Source organism: Notechis scutatus, chromosome Z (assembly GCF_049901735.1).
Source record: "Notechis scutatus isolate UNSWTSFEM ecotype Mainland chromosome Z, rNotScu1.2, whole genome shotgun sequence".
In the NCBI taxonomy this organism is placed as follows: domain Eukaryota; kingdom Metazoa; phylum Chordata; class Lepidosauria; order Squamata; family Elapidae; genus Notechis; species Notechis scutatus.
Window position 1 is genome coordinate 109,903,698 of NC_142025.1, and position 15,316 is coordinate 109,919,013.

Sequence of the window (15,316 nt, forward strand, 5' to 3'; positions counted from 1 at the left end):
GGATCATCTCAGTCCAAATTTTAATTTTTCACCTGTGCCCCTGGATGCTTGCAAGCAGGAGATGGAAACTCACCTATGTCTTCCTGTGTTACTCCCCAAGCAGGAGATCCTACACCATTTCTGACAGATGGCAGTCCAATCTCTTCTTGAAAGCTTCCAGTGATGAAGCTCCCACAACTTCCGAAGGCAACTTCTGTTCCATTGGTCAATTGTTCTCGTCAGAAAATTTCTCCTGATTTCTAGGTTGAATCTCTCCTTGTTCAGTTTCCATCCATTATTCCTTGTCTGATTTTTGGGTGCCTTGGAAAATAGCTTGACCCCTTCCTGTCTGTGGTAGCCACTCAGATACTGGAACCCTGCTATCGTGTCTCCCCTGGTATTTCTCTTCACTAGACTAGCCATGCCCAGTTCCTGTAACCGTTCTTCATATGTTTTGGCCTCCAGTCCCCTCATCATCCTGGTTGCTCTTCTCTGCACTCTTTCTAGAGTCTCAACATCTTTTTTATAGTGTGGTGACCAAAACTGGATGCAGTATAGTGGTGGTATGCTACCGGTTCGGACCGGTTTGGCTGAACCGGAAGTTAAAAAAGAAAAAGCCTCCTTTCTTTTCTTTATCCTCTCAGCTGATTGGTGCTGCAGGTCTTAGCTGGTGTGCACGCCCACCAAGCCACGCCCATCGAATCGGTGGTAAAACAATTTGAATCCCACTACTGGTGCAGTATTCTAGGTGTGGTCTTACTAAGGCTTCATAGAGTGGCATTAGTATTCCCTTGATCTCGATTGTATCCCTCTGTTAATGCAGTTTAGGATCGCATTAGCTTTTTTGGCTGCTGCTGCACACTGCTGGCTCATATTTAACTGGTTGTCCACTAAGACTCCAAGATCCCTCTCACAGTTATGGCTATTGAGCCTGGTTTCACCCAGTCTATATGGGTACTTTTGGTTTTTCTTGCCTTTTCTCTACATTGAATTTCATTTTGTTAGATATGGCCCAGTGTCCTAGTCTGTCAAGATCCGTCTAGATCTTGAGCCTATCATCTAGCGCAGTGATCCCCAACCTTTTTTATGCCGCGCCCGGTACCGGCATCAGCTGGGCGCCGCGGCCCGGGCCGGCATCAGCTGGGCGCCGCCATCTTTTTGATGAAAAAGTGCTTCCGGTGAGCTTTCACCCAGAAAAGCTCACCGGAAGCACTTTTCATCAAAAAGATGGCGGCGCCAGCAAACCAGCGGCCCGGTAGGACTTGTTCCACGGACCGGTACCGGTCCATGGACCGGTGGTTGGGGACCCCTGATCTAGCGGGTTGGCTACTCCTACTAGCTTACTGTTTGCCCTCCACAAAGCCCGTCTGTCTTTTCATCCTTCAGTTGTAAATAAAGTTGTGTGCCAGCAGCAATAACAGTTGTGTACCAAAGCATCAGCCTTGGCTGTTCCCCAAAGTTGCATTCCAGATTCATGGAAAACTTACTGAAGGCCCGGAAGCCCTCTGCGGCCTAGTATTCTCAGAGACCAAAAAAAATATAAAGCCAAAATTTCCATCCAAGAAGCCTCCTGTAATGCTATTTTAAACCTTACAGCCAAGGGAGACACTCAGAGCCGAGCCAAGGAGTAGCGATGGCTCGGGTTTTCCAGGATAAAAAAGCAGCAGAGGGTTGAAGTGTGTGCTATAATGCAAACTCAGATTATTAGAGATAGTCCTTAAGTTACAACAGTTCATTTTGTGGCTGTTCGAAGTTATGGCACTGAAAAAAGTGACTTGTGACCGTTTTTTGCCCTGAACGACCATTGCAGGATCTTTGTGGTCACATCATCAAAATTCAGATGTTTGGCAATTGATTCATATTTGTGACGGTTGCAATGTCCTGGGGTCATATGATCTTTCACAACCTTCTGGCAAGCAAAGTCAATGGGGAAGCCAGATCAGCTTAACAACCATATTACTAATTTAACAACTGCAGTGATTCACTTAACATCTGTGGCAAGAAATGTCGTAAAATGGGGCGAAACTTGCTTAGCAAATGTCTCGCTTAGCAATGGAAATTTGGGGCTCAATTGTTGTAAGCTGTAAATGCATTTATGTATTGTGCCAAATACATAAAATTGCTCTAATTGGGTACAGGAATCAAACTGTACACATGGTCAACTGTTCTATTTGTGGCTTTTGTAGACCGCAAAAGGACTTGGAATTTCCCTATGTATTTTCCACCTTTCCAGCTTGTTGGAAGTTGCTGCCAACCTGATCAGAGACGAGCCACGTTGGCATAAAAACTTTGTCAGAATACAGGAAAGTCTCTGGGCCTTGGCTTCTGATGGGCTCTTCTAAAACTCTAGGCTGTTAGATGTTAACCTTGGATCGTAATAGTATTTAAATATCTGGGAAATGTCCTCCAAAAAAATAGATAAAGTTCCAATGCTTTTTAAAAAAAAATTTTTTTTTTTAGACAAATATGTCACTAGATCAGGGGTGTCAAACTCAAATTCATCGGGGGCCGCATCAGCAGTTTGGTCCCCATCAAAGGGCCGGTTGTATCTGTAGGTCTATGTGTCCACTCTTTATTATCATAAATTAATGTCACTGCATTCAATTATTACTGTTTTTTGTAATAATGTAAGTAATAACTAGCTCTGAAAGCAGAAACATAGTCAGAATAATGACAAGTAGATATTCAAATGTACAATTATTGTACAATGTATTGAAAAATGTTTTTTGGTAACAAACATTAATTTTTTTTTAAACATACAAATATTGCCAAACACTGTTTATTAAACATATGGAAAACACAAGGCATTACCTTTTTTTTAACTTTACTGACTAGATGGCTGACATCGTTTTCCAGCCATGTGCCCCCTTTTAAAGTGCCCAGCCATCTGCCCCCTTTTATAGTGCCCAGCCATCTGCCCCCTCCATTTACTTTACTTACCTTTTACTTCTTTCTTTCTTTTACTTCTTTCTTCTTGCTCCTCTCCGCGGCGTCCGCGCTCCTCTGATCCCTGGAGATGTCGGGCGGACGTCACGTGATGACGTCACGTCCGACACCCAGGGAGCAGTGCGGGCAGAAAGAAGTCGGGCCAGGTCCCGGAAGGTAAGTAAATTTTTTTTTTTAACTTGAGCCATTTTTAAAATGAATTTACTCCGTGCAGGCACGGAGTAAATTCATTGAAAAAAAAAAAGGGGGAGGCTGCAAGGCTGGCAGCGGCACCGCGGGCCATCAGACGAGGTCTGGCGGGCCGGATTTGGCCCGCGGGCCTTGTGTTTGACACCCCTGCACTAGATGCTCATCTTCCACTCGGAAGGTTGAAAGTTCAATCCTAGGTTTAACAGATTAACAAGAGTTGGAAAGGACGTTGTAGGGTATCTAGTCCAACCCCCCTCCCAAGCAGGGACCCTACGTCATTTCTGACAGATGGCAGTCCAGTTTCCTTGAAAGCTCCCAGTGATGAGGTAGCAGTAGTGTTTATGTGCAATTGACAAATTTATGATGTTAACATAGGTTTTATTTGTTACATATTATTTTATACTAGAATTTTAAAGTACTTATTTTTTTACTTAAAATAAGTATTTAACTTATACTAGATATTTCTGGAGTGTTTTTAACTTGTTCTGGTCCTTGACTGTAATAAACATTGACTTGAAACCCAGGTAGTGGCAGATGTTTCTTGTCTGAGGAGCAAAGAAAAAATATCTGTTGCTAACTTCATATAGGCGTCAGGAAGGGCATCCAGCCAGGAAATGCTGAGCCAGTTGCTCTGACTTTAAGGGATTAGAGGGTCATAAAAAGGGCGTTGTCACTCTAAAGAAGCAATAAATGTTGCTTTCAGGGCAGAAAGAGATTAGGATGATGATGAAAAACTATTTGGCTATAAGTAGTCTTCAATATACAACCACATCAGAATTTCTATTAGTAAGCAAAGCAGTTTTTAGGTGATTTGCATCTGATTTTTTACAACTTTTTTGTTAAGTAAGTCACTGCAGTTGTTAAGTGAATCCCATGGTTATTCAGTGAATCCAGCTTCTCCCTTTGATTTTGCTTATTGAAGCCTGCTGGGAAGGTCACAAATGGTGACCCAGGGACACTGCAACCATCCTAAATACATGCCAGTTGCCAAGTGTCCAATGTTGATCCCATGACTATGGGGAAGCTGCTATGATGTTTGTAAGCACGAAGACCAGCTGTAAGTCACTTTTTTCGGTGCCATTGTAACTTTGAGTGGTTGCTAAATGAACAGTTGTAAGCAGAGAACTGTCTGTAATTGACATTTAAATAATAGCGGTATTTAATGATGGTGGTAAGGAAGGGAGGTTTATTTGGTTTGGGTCTAGCACAGGGGTGTCAAACTCCATTTCATTGAGGGCTGCATCAGGGTTGTGTTTGGGCTGGGGGTGGGCGTGACCATGGTGGGTGTGGCCCAGAGGTGGTGTTCAGCAGTTCTGACCAGTTCTGAGGAACTGGTAATGGAAATTTTGAGTAGTTTGGAGAACCGGTAAATCCCACCTCTGACTGGCCCCACCCCCATTTATTCTCTGCCTCCCGAGTCCCAGCTGATCGGCTGGGTCTTCTTTGGTTGCCCTGCACAGGAGAACGGAGCTGAAAAGCAGGTTAGTGGGGTGGGGCAGGAATGGAATTTTGCAGTAACCTTCCCCCAGGAGTGGGGAGGGAATGGGATTTTGCAGTAACCTTCCCCTGTCACGCCCACCAAGCCACACCCACCAAGCCACGTCCACAAAGCCACGCCCACAGAACCGGTAGTAAAAAAAAATGAATCCCACCACTGGTGTGGCCAGCTCAACATCACTTGAGTCTGGAGGGGGGACTTGTGGTGGCCAAGTGCTAAGGCAGGACTACCCTGAGACCCTCCCTCACTCTCATTATAATCTTCCTTCCTTCCTTCCTTCCTTCCTTCCTTCCTTCCTTCCTTCCTTCCTTCCTTCCTTCCTTCTTTTTCCTTCCTTCTTCCTTCTTCTTTCTTCTTCCTTCCCCTCTTTCCTTATTTTTCCTTCCTTGCTCTCTTCCCATCTTCTTTTTTTTCCTTTGCCTTTCCTCTTTCCCTTTCTCCTTTCCTGTCCCTTCTTGTATGCTCAAATGCAAAGGGAAAATATTTTTCCTTTTGTTTTTAGTTAGTTTTGATAGCCTTCTGCCAGTGAAAACGGAGCTTGGGTGGGGAGTCCTTCGCTGTTTGCAGGGTGGCCCCGTGGACCGGATCTAATCATCCTGCAGGTCAGATCCAGCCTGTGGGCTTTTGACACCCCTGGTCTAGCACAATAGTTCTCACCTGGCGTTCTCTGGAAAGCTAGGATCTCATGAGTTATAACGATTGGAAAAAAAAAAACTTTTTGTCCTTAAAAAAAAAGAATTATACATTATGTAAAGCTGACACCCACACCGGTGGGAGTTTTCTGCATGCTGCTGCTACTAAGATGCCAGCCTGGCACATTGTTGTTATTGTAAATTACATAAGATGTAGATTGTGAAGATTTAACAGTGAATTGCATTGTGCAAAGGGTTTGTATTTGCGCATTACTTAAATGTCATATCCTGCTACCTGAACATTATTTGAAAGGTGCCTCTAGGGGCAAAAAAAAGTTGAAAAACGATTACCCGTCATACAAAATCAGCTATTATAATTGGCCAGCCGAAGGGTTCTATGCGAATCCAGTCCACTGTTTATTTAATACTGTAAAATACTTGACCTATCATACATTGTATATATAAAGAAAAAATAGTTAATAGGTTAAACAACAATCAAATTTAGGCCACACATTTCTTTTTTACTTTTAAACTTTTATTTTATTCCAAAGATTAAAATACGAAATCCAAAGGAAAAAGAATTGAACAAAAAAAAACACTAGATAATAACATTACATCATCATCATTTTTTAATGACCCCATAATCCCTTGCGGGGTGGAGTCTGGGCAACTGAATGGAGCTAGCAAAGTGTTTAATGGCCGGATACCCTTCCTGTTGCCAGAGCAGAGATTTGTTCAGCAGATATATTCTCATTGTGTCCAGAGAGAAATATCTGCCTCTACCTAGGTTCAAACTCATGGCCTCCTGATTGTGAGGTGAGAGGCCTCTAGGCCACCGCACCACTGTAGATAAGAACGTTACATAAAGTTAATTAAAAGGACAAAAATAACCCCAAAACACATACTATCTTCCCTGGATGAATATTGACAAATATATTGCAGCAATAATAACTCTTCTCCCCCACCTTGCAAAGCAGGTCCAAAATTTATAAATTTCTACATCTATTTGCAATCCAATTTCACCTGTCATCCATTGTATATATGAAGAAATAATAGTCAAGAGATTAAACAACAAGAAGATTCGGACCACACATTTCTTACAAATTGCTCAAAGATTAGACCAGCTCAACCTTAGCAACTTTTAACATAGATGGACTTCAACTTCCAGAATTCCCCAGCCAGCCAGGTTTGAGAAACACTGGTTTAGCATGTAAGCCTCTTTAATCTCTTCCCTTTTTATACACCTACCAACAATGCTGTGAACTAATTAGACCATCCCAGAGACGAACGTCTACTCTAATGTTGTAAAATTGTGCACCATATGTGTTCTACTTCATGAGATGCTGCTGTTGGAAGAAATATCCATCTGGTTCAGTTCTAAGCTGGGAGAAAGGCACTGGAGACAAAATAGAGGAGGAGGGGCTGATTGGAAAGATGGTTTAATGATGAAGCAGAAGCACATAGGTGTTTCTGGGCAGCTGAACACATGGAGTTGAGGAGGGGTATTTATACCTTCTTTTGGGCTTTGTACTTGAGCTTCCTGTTCCTGTGCAAGAACATGTATTCCATTGGCTGTCTTCAGATTTCCATGGGGCCATGTAGGGGTCATAACTGGATCTATAGGCAAAGTACAAATCCTAGGTGTTTGTCTGAGTGCCCAGGTTTGGTTGAAGTTTGCTGGGGGAGGGTGCAACTGAGATGATTCAATGAAGGGGCTAAGTGTTCTGAAAGAGCATTGATCAATTCTTATTATGGCTTAATGGCAGGGTGGATAAAAATAGATGACTTAAAAAAACAGTTTTTTTAAATTTAAATGGGATTTTTTTATTTAAATTGGATTTTTTTAAAATCAAATTTATTTTAATAAAATGCTTTTGGAGTAAAAATTTATCTAAGGATAGTTTTATATTTAAGATACATGAATAATTTAGTTTATTTAGCATGAAATGGAGCTTAGTTATGTAGCATGAGGCTGTATATGCTGCAATATTTACATTTTTGGTAAACTCATCCAATGAATCCAAGCCCTGCAAGCTAAATAGGAAACCTTCATTTTAGTCTGCAAATAATAATATTAAAGATTCTAACTACCAGCAAGAATGAGTCCTTATATTTAAAGAGCACCTGTCATCATGGAAGAACCTGTTAGCGGGCATCCACTCACCTGCTGCCCACCACGTTTCCTCACCTTGTGTCAATGCTGCATTACCAGACGTCCCATTAAAGTGAATGGGACTGTCGGTAAATCAACAGTGAGTCAGAGGAGGAGCCACTGTGGGACAGAGATGACAGCTGCTCTTTAAAAATTATGGTTTAAATTGACTTGATTTAAATCAAGCCTTTTTACTAGTGATTTAAATCGACTTGATTTAAATCAAATTCACTCCACTTAATGGCTTTGTCCTGGTTTGGAGGTTGAGCGAGGGTATTATGCTTATGAATAGAGCTGTCAAATAGATGGGGGAGAAACGGAGGTAGTGACAGATTTTATTTTCCTGGGCTCCAAGATCACCGCAGATGGGGACTGCAGCCAAGAAATTAAAAGACACTTGCTCCTGGGGAGGAAAGCTATGGCAAATCTAGAAGCATACTAAAAAGCAGAGACATCACCCTGTCAACAAAAGTGTGTATAGTCAAGGGTATGGTTTTCCCAGCTACAATATATGGCTGTGAAAGTTGCACCCTAAGAAAGGCTGAGGGCCAAAGAATTGAGGCCTTTGAGGCCTTTGAACTATGATGCTGGAGAAGACTCCTGCAAGTTCCTTGGACTTCGATCAAACTGGTCAGTCCTAGAGGAGATCAAACCTGACCGCTGTTTAGAAGGCCAGGTCCTGATGATGAAACTCAAATACTTTGGCCACCTAATGAGAAGGAAGGACTAAGGAGAAGAGCCTAATGCTGGGAACGATTGAGGGGCCACAGAAGAAAGGGACGGCAGAGAAAAGAGGTGGCTGGATGGAATCACTGAAGTAGTAGGCGTGAGCTTAAATGGACTCCGGAGGGATGGTAGAGGACAGGAAGGCCTGGAGGAATGTTGTCCATGTGGTTGCGATGGGTCAGACACAACTTGGTAACTAACAACCAGAAAGAGCTGTCTATCTCTTTAACTCTTAAGTGCTGACATCTGCTGTGGGCTATCAAGGAGGGTGGAGGCTGCTTTCTGTCTCTTTAAGAGCACGTTTCTCCATTTCTCATCCAGGGGAATATAATATTCTGCCTTTTTAAATATTTCCCAAAATATTTCATTCTTCTAGAAGAGGAGTGGGTGCTAACTTTCTACATTGCAATGGTCATAAGTGTGAAAAACGGCCATAAGTCATTCCCCACCCTCTGCGCCCCTGTAACTTCAAACGGCCACTAACTGAATGATTGTAAGTTGAGGATTAGTTGTGTCCCTTTCTGCAAACTCAGTGTAACCTGAACTCAGTGTGGCTTTTAGAAGGAAAAATACAGGGTGTTGGGTGAATCTGAGCAGAGACATTAAAGAATGTGTCTCACAAGGTTGGAAGGAAAAGAGCACTTTTGAATTTCTCTGGTTCACGTTGAGTTCAGCATCTTCAAGTAATTGAAATCTTGGCAATCAAATAATGTGTTTTAACTTCCTGCACACTAAATAGCAAAGCATTTGAAATATTTGGGGAATTTTTCTAAACCTGCCTTCCTGGGCTTGCTAGAAGAAGAAATGGATAGATCTAAAAACAGTGCTCTGATTTCCCCCTCTTGTTTTCTCATTTTGAATTCCCTTATCTAATTCCTCTGTTGCCGTGCTGTTTGCAGGGAAGCTCCTGGTTCTGACTGCTGCCACAGAGAAAACAGAGGGCTACCGGCGCTTTCTACGTACCACAAAATATTTCAACTACACTGTCAAGGTGTGTACTTTCTATATTATTGAAAAAAAGAGAAGGGGAGGATGGGAACATCGCCTACTAGAAGGGTTAATCTGAGCTCTGCTATTTCTGCCTTTTTGCAATCTGTAGGGTACTTTTGGAGAACAAGTCAAAGAAAGTTAGCCTATGGATTCCACAGTGGCTGAGAATTCTGGGAGTTGTAGTCCTGAAACATCTAGGTCACCTCAAGCACAGTATGGTTGGTAGATGGGTGGAAAATTCAGCATTTTAGGAGAAGCCGCTGTGTGACCTGTCATGTTCCTGAACAGGAGCATCTGAATTTCAAACTTAGAAGACAAATTTTTTTTAGAAGAAATTTTTTTAAAAAATAAAATGGCATCTAAAAGAATTGGGATCCTGGAGGACTTCCAGTCCAACCTCTTGCTCAAGCAGGAAACCCTGTACCATTTCAGACAAAGCGTTGTCCAGTCCCTTTTAAAAAACCTCCAGTGTTGGAACACCCACAATTTCTAAAGGCAAGCAATTCCACTGATTAATTGTTTTCACTGTCAGGAAATTTCTTCTTAGTTCTAGGTTGATTCTCTCCTGGATTAGTTTCCACCCATTGCTTTTTTTCTGGCCTTCAGATGCTTTGGAGATTAGGTTGACTCTCTTTTCCTTGTGGCAGCCCCTCCCTCACCTGTCTCACCAGTTGTCCTAACGTTTCTTCAAGACTTTAGGGCTCGGTGAAGATTGGAAAGGAGGTGATGTTGCTCGGACAGTCGGCGGAGGTCAGAAGGTCCGATGGCTGAAGGCTGAAATGAAGAAATACGCAAATGAAGAGGATCTTATTGTCATGTTTGTGGACAGGTAAGGCTGATCAATCTTGGGTTGGATCCATAAGAGGAGAATGTGCGAGGTGATGTTCTCATGTTAGCCAAATCTGGATCTAGGTTTTGCCTCGGCTAATTTTTTCTAATAAGCAACTGAGCCAGAAGAGCATTTAAAAGCAATTTATTAGAATAGCCTGATAAAAATTTGTCTCCCTATGAAAAGGGGAACGCGTAAACTTGGCTTACATTTACCCTTATAAGAAGCCCAATAATGAACCTCAGAGTAAAAGTTGTTTGGTTTAAAATTAATAATCTCCCTAGTTACAACACCAGAATTAAAGCATCCAATATTATGTGAGCATAGCCATGGAAAAGAGCATTATATTTTGAATAAAAGTGAAAGAAACATTTGCAAAGGAAAAATGTCAGAATGGGTACCGGTAAGACACTTCCTCAGCGCTTGAATATTTGTTTTGCTGAACAGCTGAAAACAAAACTTTTATCTACAACATATTGAATGCTCTCCTGCCAGTCCTGGTTTCTAAGATGGAGGCTTTTCTGGAAGATTACCGCTTATTGTGGAAAATTAGTAGCAATACATCTGAAAAAGCAAATTTAAAACACAAGAAAACCCATGTTGGTTAGCCAATGCAACACTACAACAAAAACCATATTGCAACTATTACAAAGTCCACCTTGTGTGGCCTACAAGCCACAGCCCATAAGTTGAAATTGGCCCAGGGTGGGTTCTCCATCTGCCTGTCCCAGCCATTCCCTTGATTTCTAAAGAGGAACCCATTGTTTCAAGCACTGACTCAAAACACGCCTTCTTTCCACCCTAGCTATGATGTGATCCTGGCTGGAAGTCCAATTGAACTTCTTTGGAAATTCCTGCAGTTTAAGAGCAACCTGGTCTTTTCAGCAGAAATTTTCTGCTGGCCGGAATGGTCCCTGGCTGAAAAGTACCCACCGGTCACCTTTGGGAAGCGCTTCTTAAACTCTGGAGGTAAAGGGCTCAGGGTGCCGTGGGGTGAGGGTGGAATCAGGGCCATTCCCAACTCCATGCAAGGAAGACCCTGTTTCGTGCCAATACGGATGTGGTGGGGTTTAAATTCTGGGAACTGAAGGACACGTTTTGAAATAGTACAGATATTCTTCAACTTACCACCACAATTTCTGTTGCTAAGCGAGATGATGGTTAAGTAAGTTTTGCCCGGCAACCGTAGTTAAATACATGCCAGTTGCTAAGTGTCCAAATTTGGATCATGTGACTGCAGGCATGACGCACCAGTCATTAGTGCGGGGAAAAGTTCATACAACACTTTTTTCAGTGCCATTGTAACTTCAGTCTCTAAGCCAATGGTTATAAGTCAAGGACTACCTGTATTGACTTTAGCAAGAACTTGGAGAAAGTGGATAGGTACAACAGTTAGCCATAGCTGTGTAAGTCTAGCAGAAGGTACAGCAATAGAAGCTATTGTTTGATTTCTGCAAATTATTACAGGTAGTAATAATAACTATTATTATAATCATAATAGTAACGCGAAGCGTGCTCTCAGAAACAGTAGGAAAAAATTTGGAAACCCACCCCTGATAATGAACCCAAACACACCTCCAAAACGACCACTGCCTTACTAAGCTGAGGGTAAAGGTGATGGAATGGCCAAGCATGTCTCCAGACCTAAACCCTATTGAGCATCTGTGGGGTATCCTGAAACGGAAGGTGGAGGAGCGCAAGGTCTCTTAAGTGCAAGTGGAAGAGGATTCCAGTGGCAACCTGTGAAGCTCTGATGAACTCTATGCCCAAGAGGGTTAAAGCAGTACTGTAAAATAATGGTGGTCACAAAATATGGACACTTTGCACTTAATATTCACTTTTATTGCCAGGGGTTTAGACATTAATGGCTGTTTGTTGCGCATTTACACTGTTATATAAGCTGTATACTCACTACTTTACATTATACCATGTGTCATTTCTTCAGTGTTGTCACATGAAAAGATCAACTTAAATATTTACAACGTGTGTGTGTGTGTGGGGGGGGCGTACTCACTTCTGTGGGATACTGTAGCAACAACTTTGTTTAATGACTTGCCACTCTCAATTGTAGTCGCAAAATGAGGACTACCTATAAATCAAAGGAACAATTTGTGTGTGAACAAGCTTCTTGGAAAACCTTCAAGGTTCATTCTGCATCTCTTACAATTCCTGCCATCATTTTTCAAGCCGAGGCCACCATTTACCTTTTGGATACTTGCAAGATTGTATAGGCAGCCATATGGTCTAGAAACTTGTAGTTGCTGTTCTTTTTTAAGCAGTGGTTCTCTCAGCACACTAAATTGTTCATCTTCAGTGCCAGATTGTGGGATGGTATAGCAATCCAGCCTGGATAGAGAATACCAAATGCCCTGGAGAATTCCTTAGCTCTGATTTCCTCTGGTGTGTATCAAAAAAGGCAATTTTTATGTCTCAGCTTGTCATGGACAGGCTAATCACTGTATTGATCAGGGGTATCAAACTGAATTTCTTCAAGGGCCAGATCAGCATTGTAGTTCTCCTCCGCAGGCCGGACAGGGGGGTCAGGGAAGGAAGGGAGACAGGATGGGTGCCTCCTGCAGCACCCTGCCGGCCAAAATGGGGCACAGGGGGGCCATGCGTGGCCCCCACAAGCCCTGTTTTGGCCTGGGCTGCCTCCTGCAGTGCCCTGCTGGCCAAAATGGGGCACCATGGTCCAGTCCTTTGCTATTTCCAGGCCGGCTCCATGGACCAGATTGAAGCAGTCCCCAGGCTGGATTTGGCCGGCGGGCCTTGAGTTTGACACCCCTGATCTTGATAGATCACAAGTAATTCTAGATCAGGCGAGATTACTAAAAAGCACCTGATGATTTAGTGAGCCGGCAATTTTGTGAGCTAAATCCCAATCTTCTCCAAACCTAGAAGTGTAGTATTTTATAAGCACTTGTTTAAGATTTTTTTAAAAAAAAGTTTACTAGTTTCAAGTCCTTAGCACTACTACCCTGTTACGCAGCATCTAAAAACACATTGCATTTCTGCTTTCCAGGATTCATTGGCTATGCCCCTGTGATCAACCGCATTGTCCAGTTGTGGAAGTACAAGGATGATGATGATGACCAGTTGTTTTACACACGCATTTACTTGGATCCTGCCTTGCGTGTGAGTGCTGGGAGTAACTGCCTTGTGTGGTTTTTGTAGTCACTTCTTACAGTCTGCCTCTGTTAAAACATATTTGGGCTTCATTCCCCACTTGCTAAAATGGCTTATGCACCTCTGACATCGCCACTCCAACAGGGCTGTTTCCACAGAGGGCTTTACTATATCCATGCAGGGGCTGGAACTGGCTTAAAATTGTCCTAGTCTTGCTTAAAGTTCAGCCAAACCCCACCAGTTTCCCTCCTTTTTCAACTCTAACCTCCAGCATATTGAGAAAAAGAGAAAGAGCGGCTGGTGGAAAAGGGCTGCTGTAGGATGGAACTCATTGTCAAAGCAATACAGATCACCCTGCCCACATTCTGGTCAACTGCAGGGGCTGAGCCATGTTTACTGTGCCTTCCTGGCCAATGGGGAAGAAGCTAGTGATGTCATAAGTCTTGCCACTACTCTGGTATATGAGAAGTCATGGGATATTCAATTCTTGCTGGAGAGGTCAGGAAGGGAACTCAGTTGCTTAGCAACCATTAAGATAGCAGGAATTGAATGTCCCACGAATCCTCCTATAGCAGGGTGGGCAGGGTGACCTGTATTCCTTTGACAATGAGTTTCATCCTAGAGCGGCCCTTTTCCCCCAGCCGCTCTTTCTCTTCTCAATATGTTGGAGGTTAGAAATGAAAAGGTCCTAAGTACTAGACCCAGTTCAGAAGTTTCAATGGATTTCCCCCCCCCCCGCAGTCACATGACCAGATTTTAGGCACTTTAGTGGCTGTTTGCAAGGTCCCGTGATCACATGACCATATTTTAATGTGTTTTCGGCAGGGCGGGGGGGAATCACATTTACTTCTAGTTTTTAGCAAAATTTGTCCACAACGAACAATTGGTTCACTTAATAACTGCAGGATTCGCTTAATAACTGCCCCCACCAAAAAAAAGGCTGTAAAATCAGGTTGGTTATAAAGCAGGGGTGACCTGCTTTATAACCATCATGACTTAGGGTCATAATGGGCAGGCTCCATTACAATTGTAAGTTGAGGATTTCCTGTATTCTCCCATGAGCTGTTCAGAGCAACCAGGAGTGGGAGGTGCTTCAGTCTCTGCATGTCTAGGCTGGGCTTTATTTGTGGAACGCTCCTCCTCCTCCATGGGACTCCTCCCCAGCGTTCCCCAGTTTTGGTTCAGCCTCATGAGAGATAGGCAGTGCTTGTGATTCTTCCTTGGCCGAAACAGGAAAAATTCTTTCCTTGCTAGCAGGTTTGAAAGTTAATCAGCTTGTCTTTAGAATCCTTTAGCCTTCTAATCGCATTGCGATCTCTCGACGTTGGCTCCTTATCGGGCAGTCAGAGATCGCTCGCATTACAGGGAAGCGCCAATTCGTGCTCCAAAGCGGTGGGAGGCTTTGGCGCTGCTCCGCGCCCCCTCCCCACAACCGCTCTTTCTAACCCTGCCATTCTGACAGATAGCCGCAGAGTTTCTTTTACCCGAACAGCGGCGTGAGCTCTTTGCTCACTACGGAGTCATATCGCTTTCCTTCCCCCTCTGAACGGCACGGGTGGAGGATTCAAACGCTTAGTGCCTTCCACCCTTCCCCGCCGTTTAGCCTTATAGGAAGAGCCATTGGAGGCTATTCCTTCAAACGGCGGGAGTTTGCTGCTGGGGAGCGGGCCAAAAGATTAACGGCCGGAGGCCATCTTTTTTTACTAAGACCTCATGGCCGCGCCGACTGTATTCCATTTCGTGCTGTGTGAGGTAACTCTGTCCCAAGCAGAGGTTCCCTTCAGGAACACTGGGAATCATTATACCCTCGTCTTGGTTTTTTTCTACATTCGAGGCTATTCCTACAGTTAATTTGTTGGCTAAACCCTCACAGCCCAATCAACCCAGCGGCACAACAGTGAGCACCTAGGCCTGTGTCCGCCTGTGCAGGGAAGCTGTTGAAGGCCTCTTGGTTCGGGTATTTTCCCACGTCATTGTAGTTGTTCTTTTAAAGTTGTAGCAACATTTCAGCAGAATCTCATCTGCCATCATCAGGCTTCTGTATAGTGTTTGTCTGTGAGTCAGACTTTTACAAGGCCTCCAATAAAGTAACACAATGCTGCCAGCCAATCAAGATACAAAAAGAGCCAAAAAACAGACAGAAGATATTAGAGACACCAATCAAGCAGAACACAGCAAACTCTGAGACCAATAAACACAGACCAAGACTCCCAACCAATCAGGATGAAGAAAAAACCATTCTGGCACAG

At 43.3% G+C, this 15,316-nt stretch overlaps 1 protein-coding gene across 1 annotated transcript in view; it reads left to right on the top strand.

The window, feature by feature from the left end:
* PLOD3 (procollagen-lysine,2-oxoglutarate 5-dioxygenase 3) overlaps positions 1–15,316 on the top strand; it is a 56,212-nt gene that overhangs the window by 11,218 nt on the left and 29,678 nt on the right. The window contains exons 2-5 of the mRNA XM_026683942.2: positions 9,022–9,113; positions 9,805–9,941; positions 10,747–10,910; positions 12,964–13,076. Of these exons, the coding sequence (XP_026539727.1) occupies positions 9,022–9,113; positions 9,805–9,941; positions 10,747–10,910; positions 12,964–13,076 (506 nt within the window). The remainder of the gene's footprint in view (positions 1–9,021; positions 9,114–9,804; positions 9,942–10,746; positions 10,911–12,963; positions 13,077–15,316) is intronic.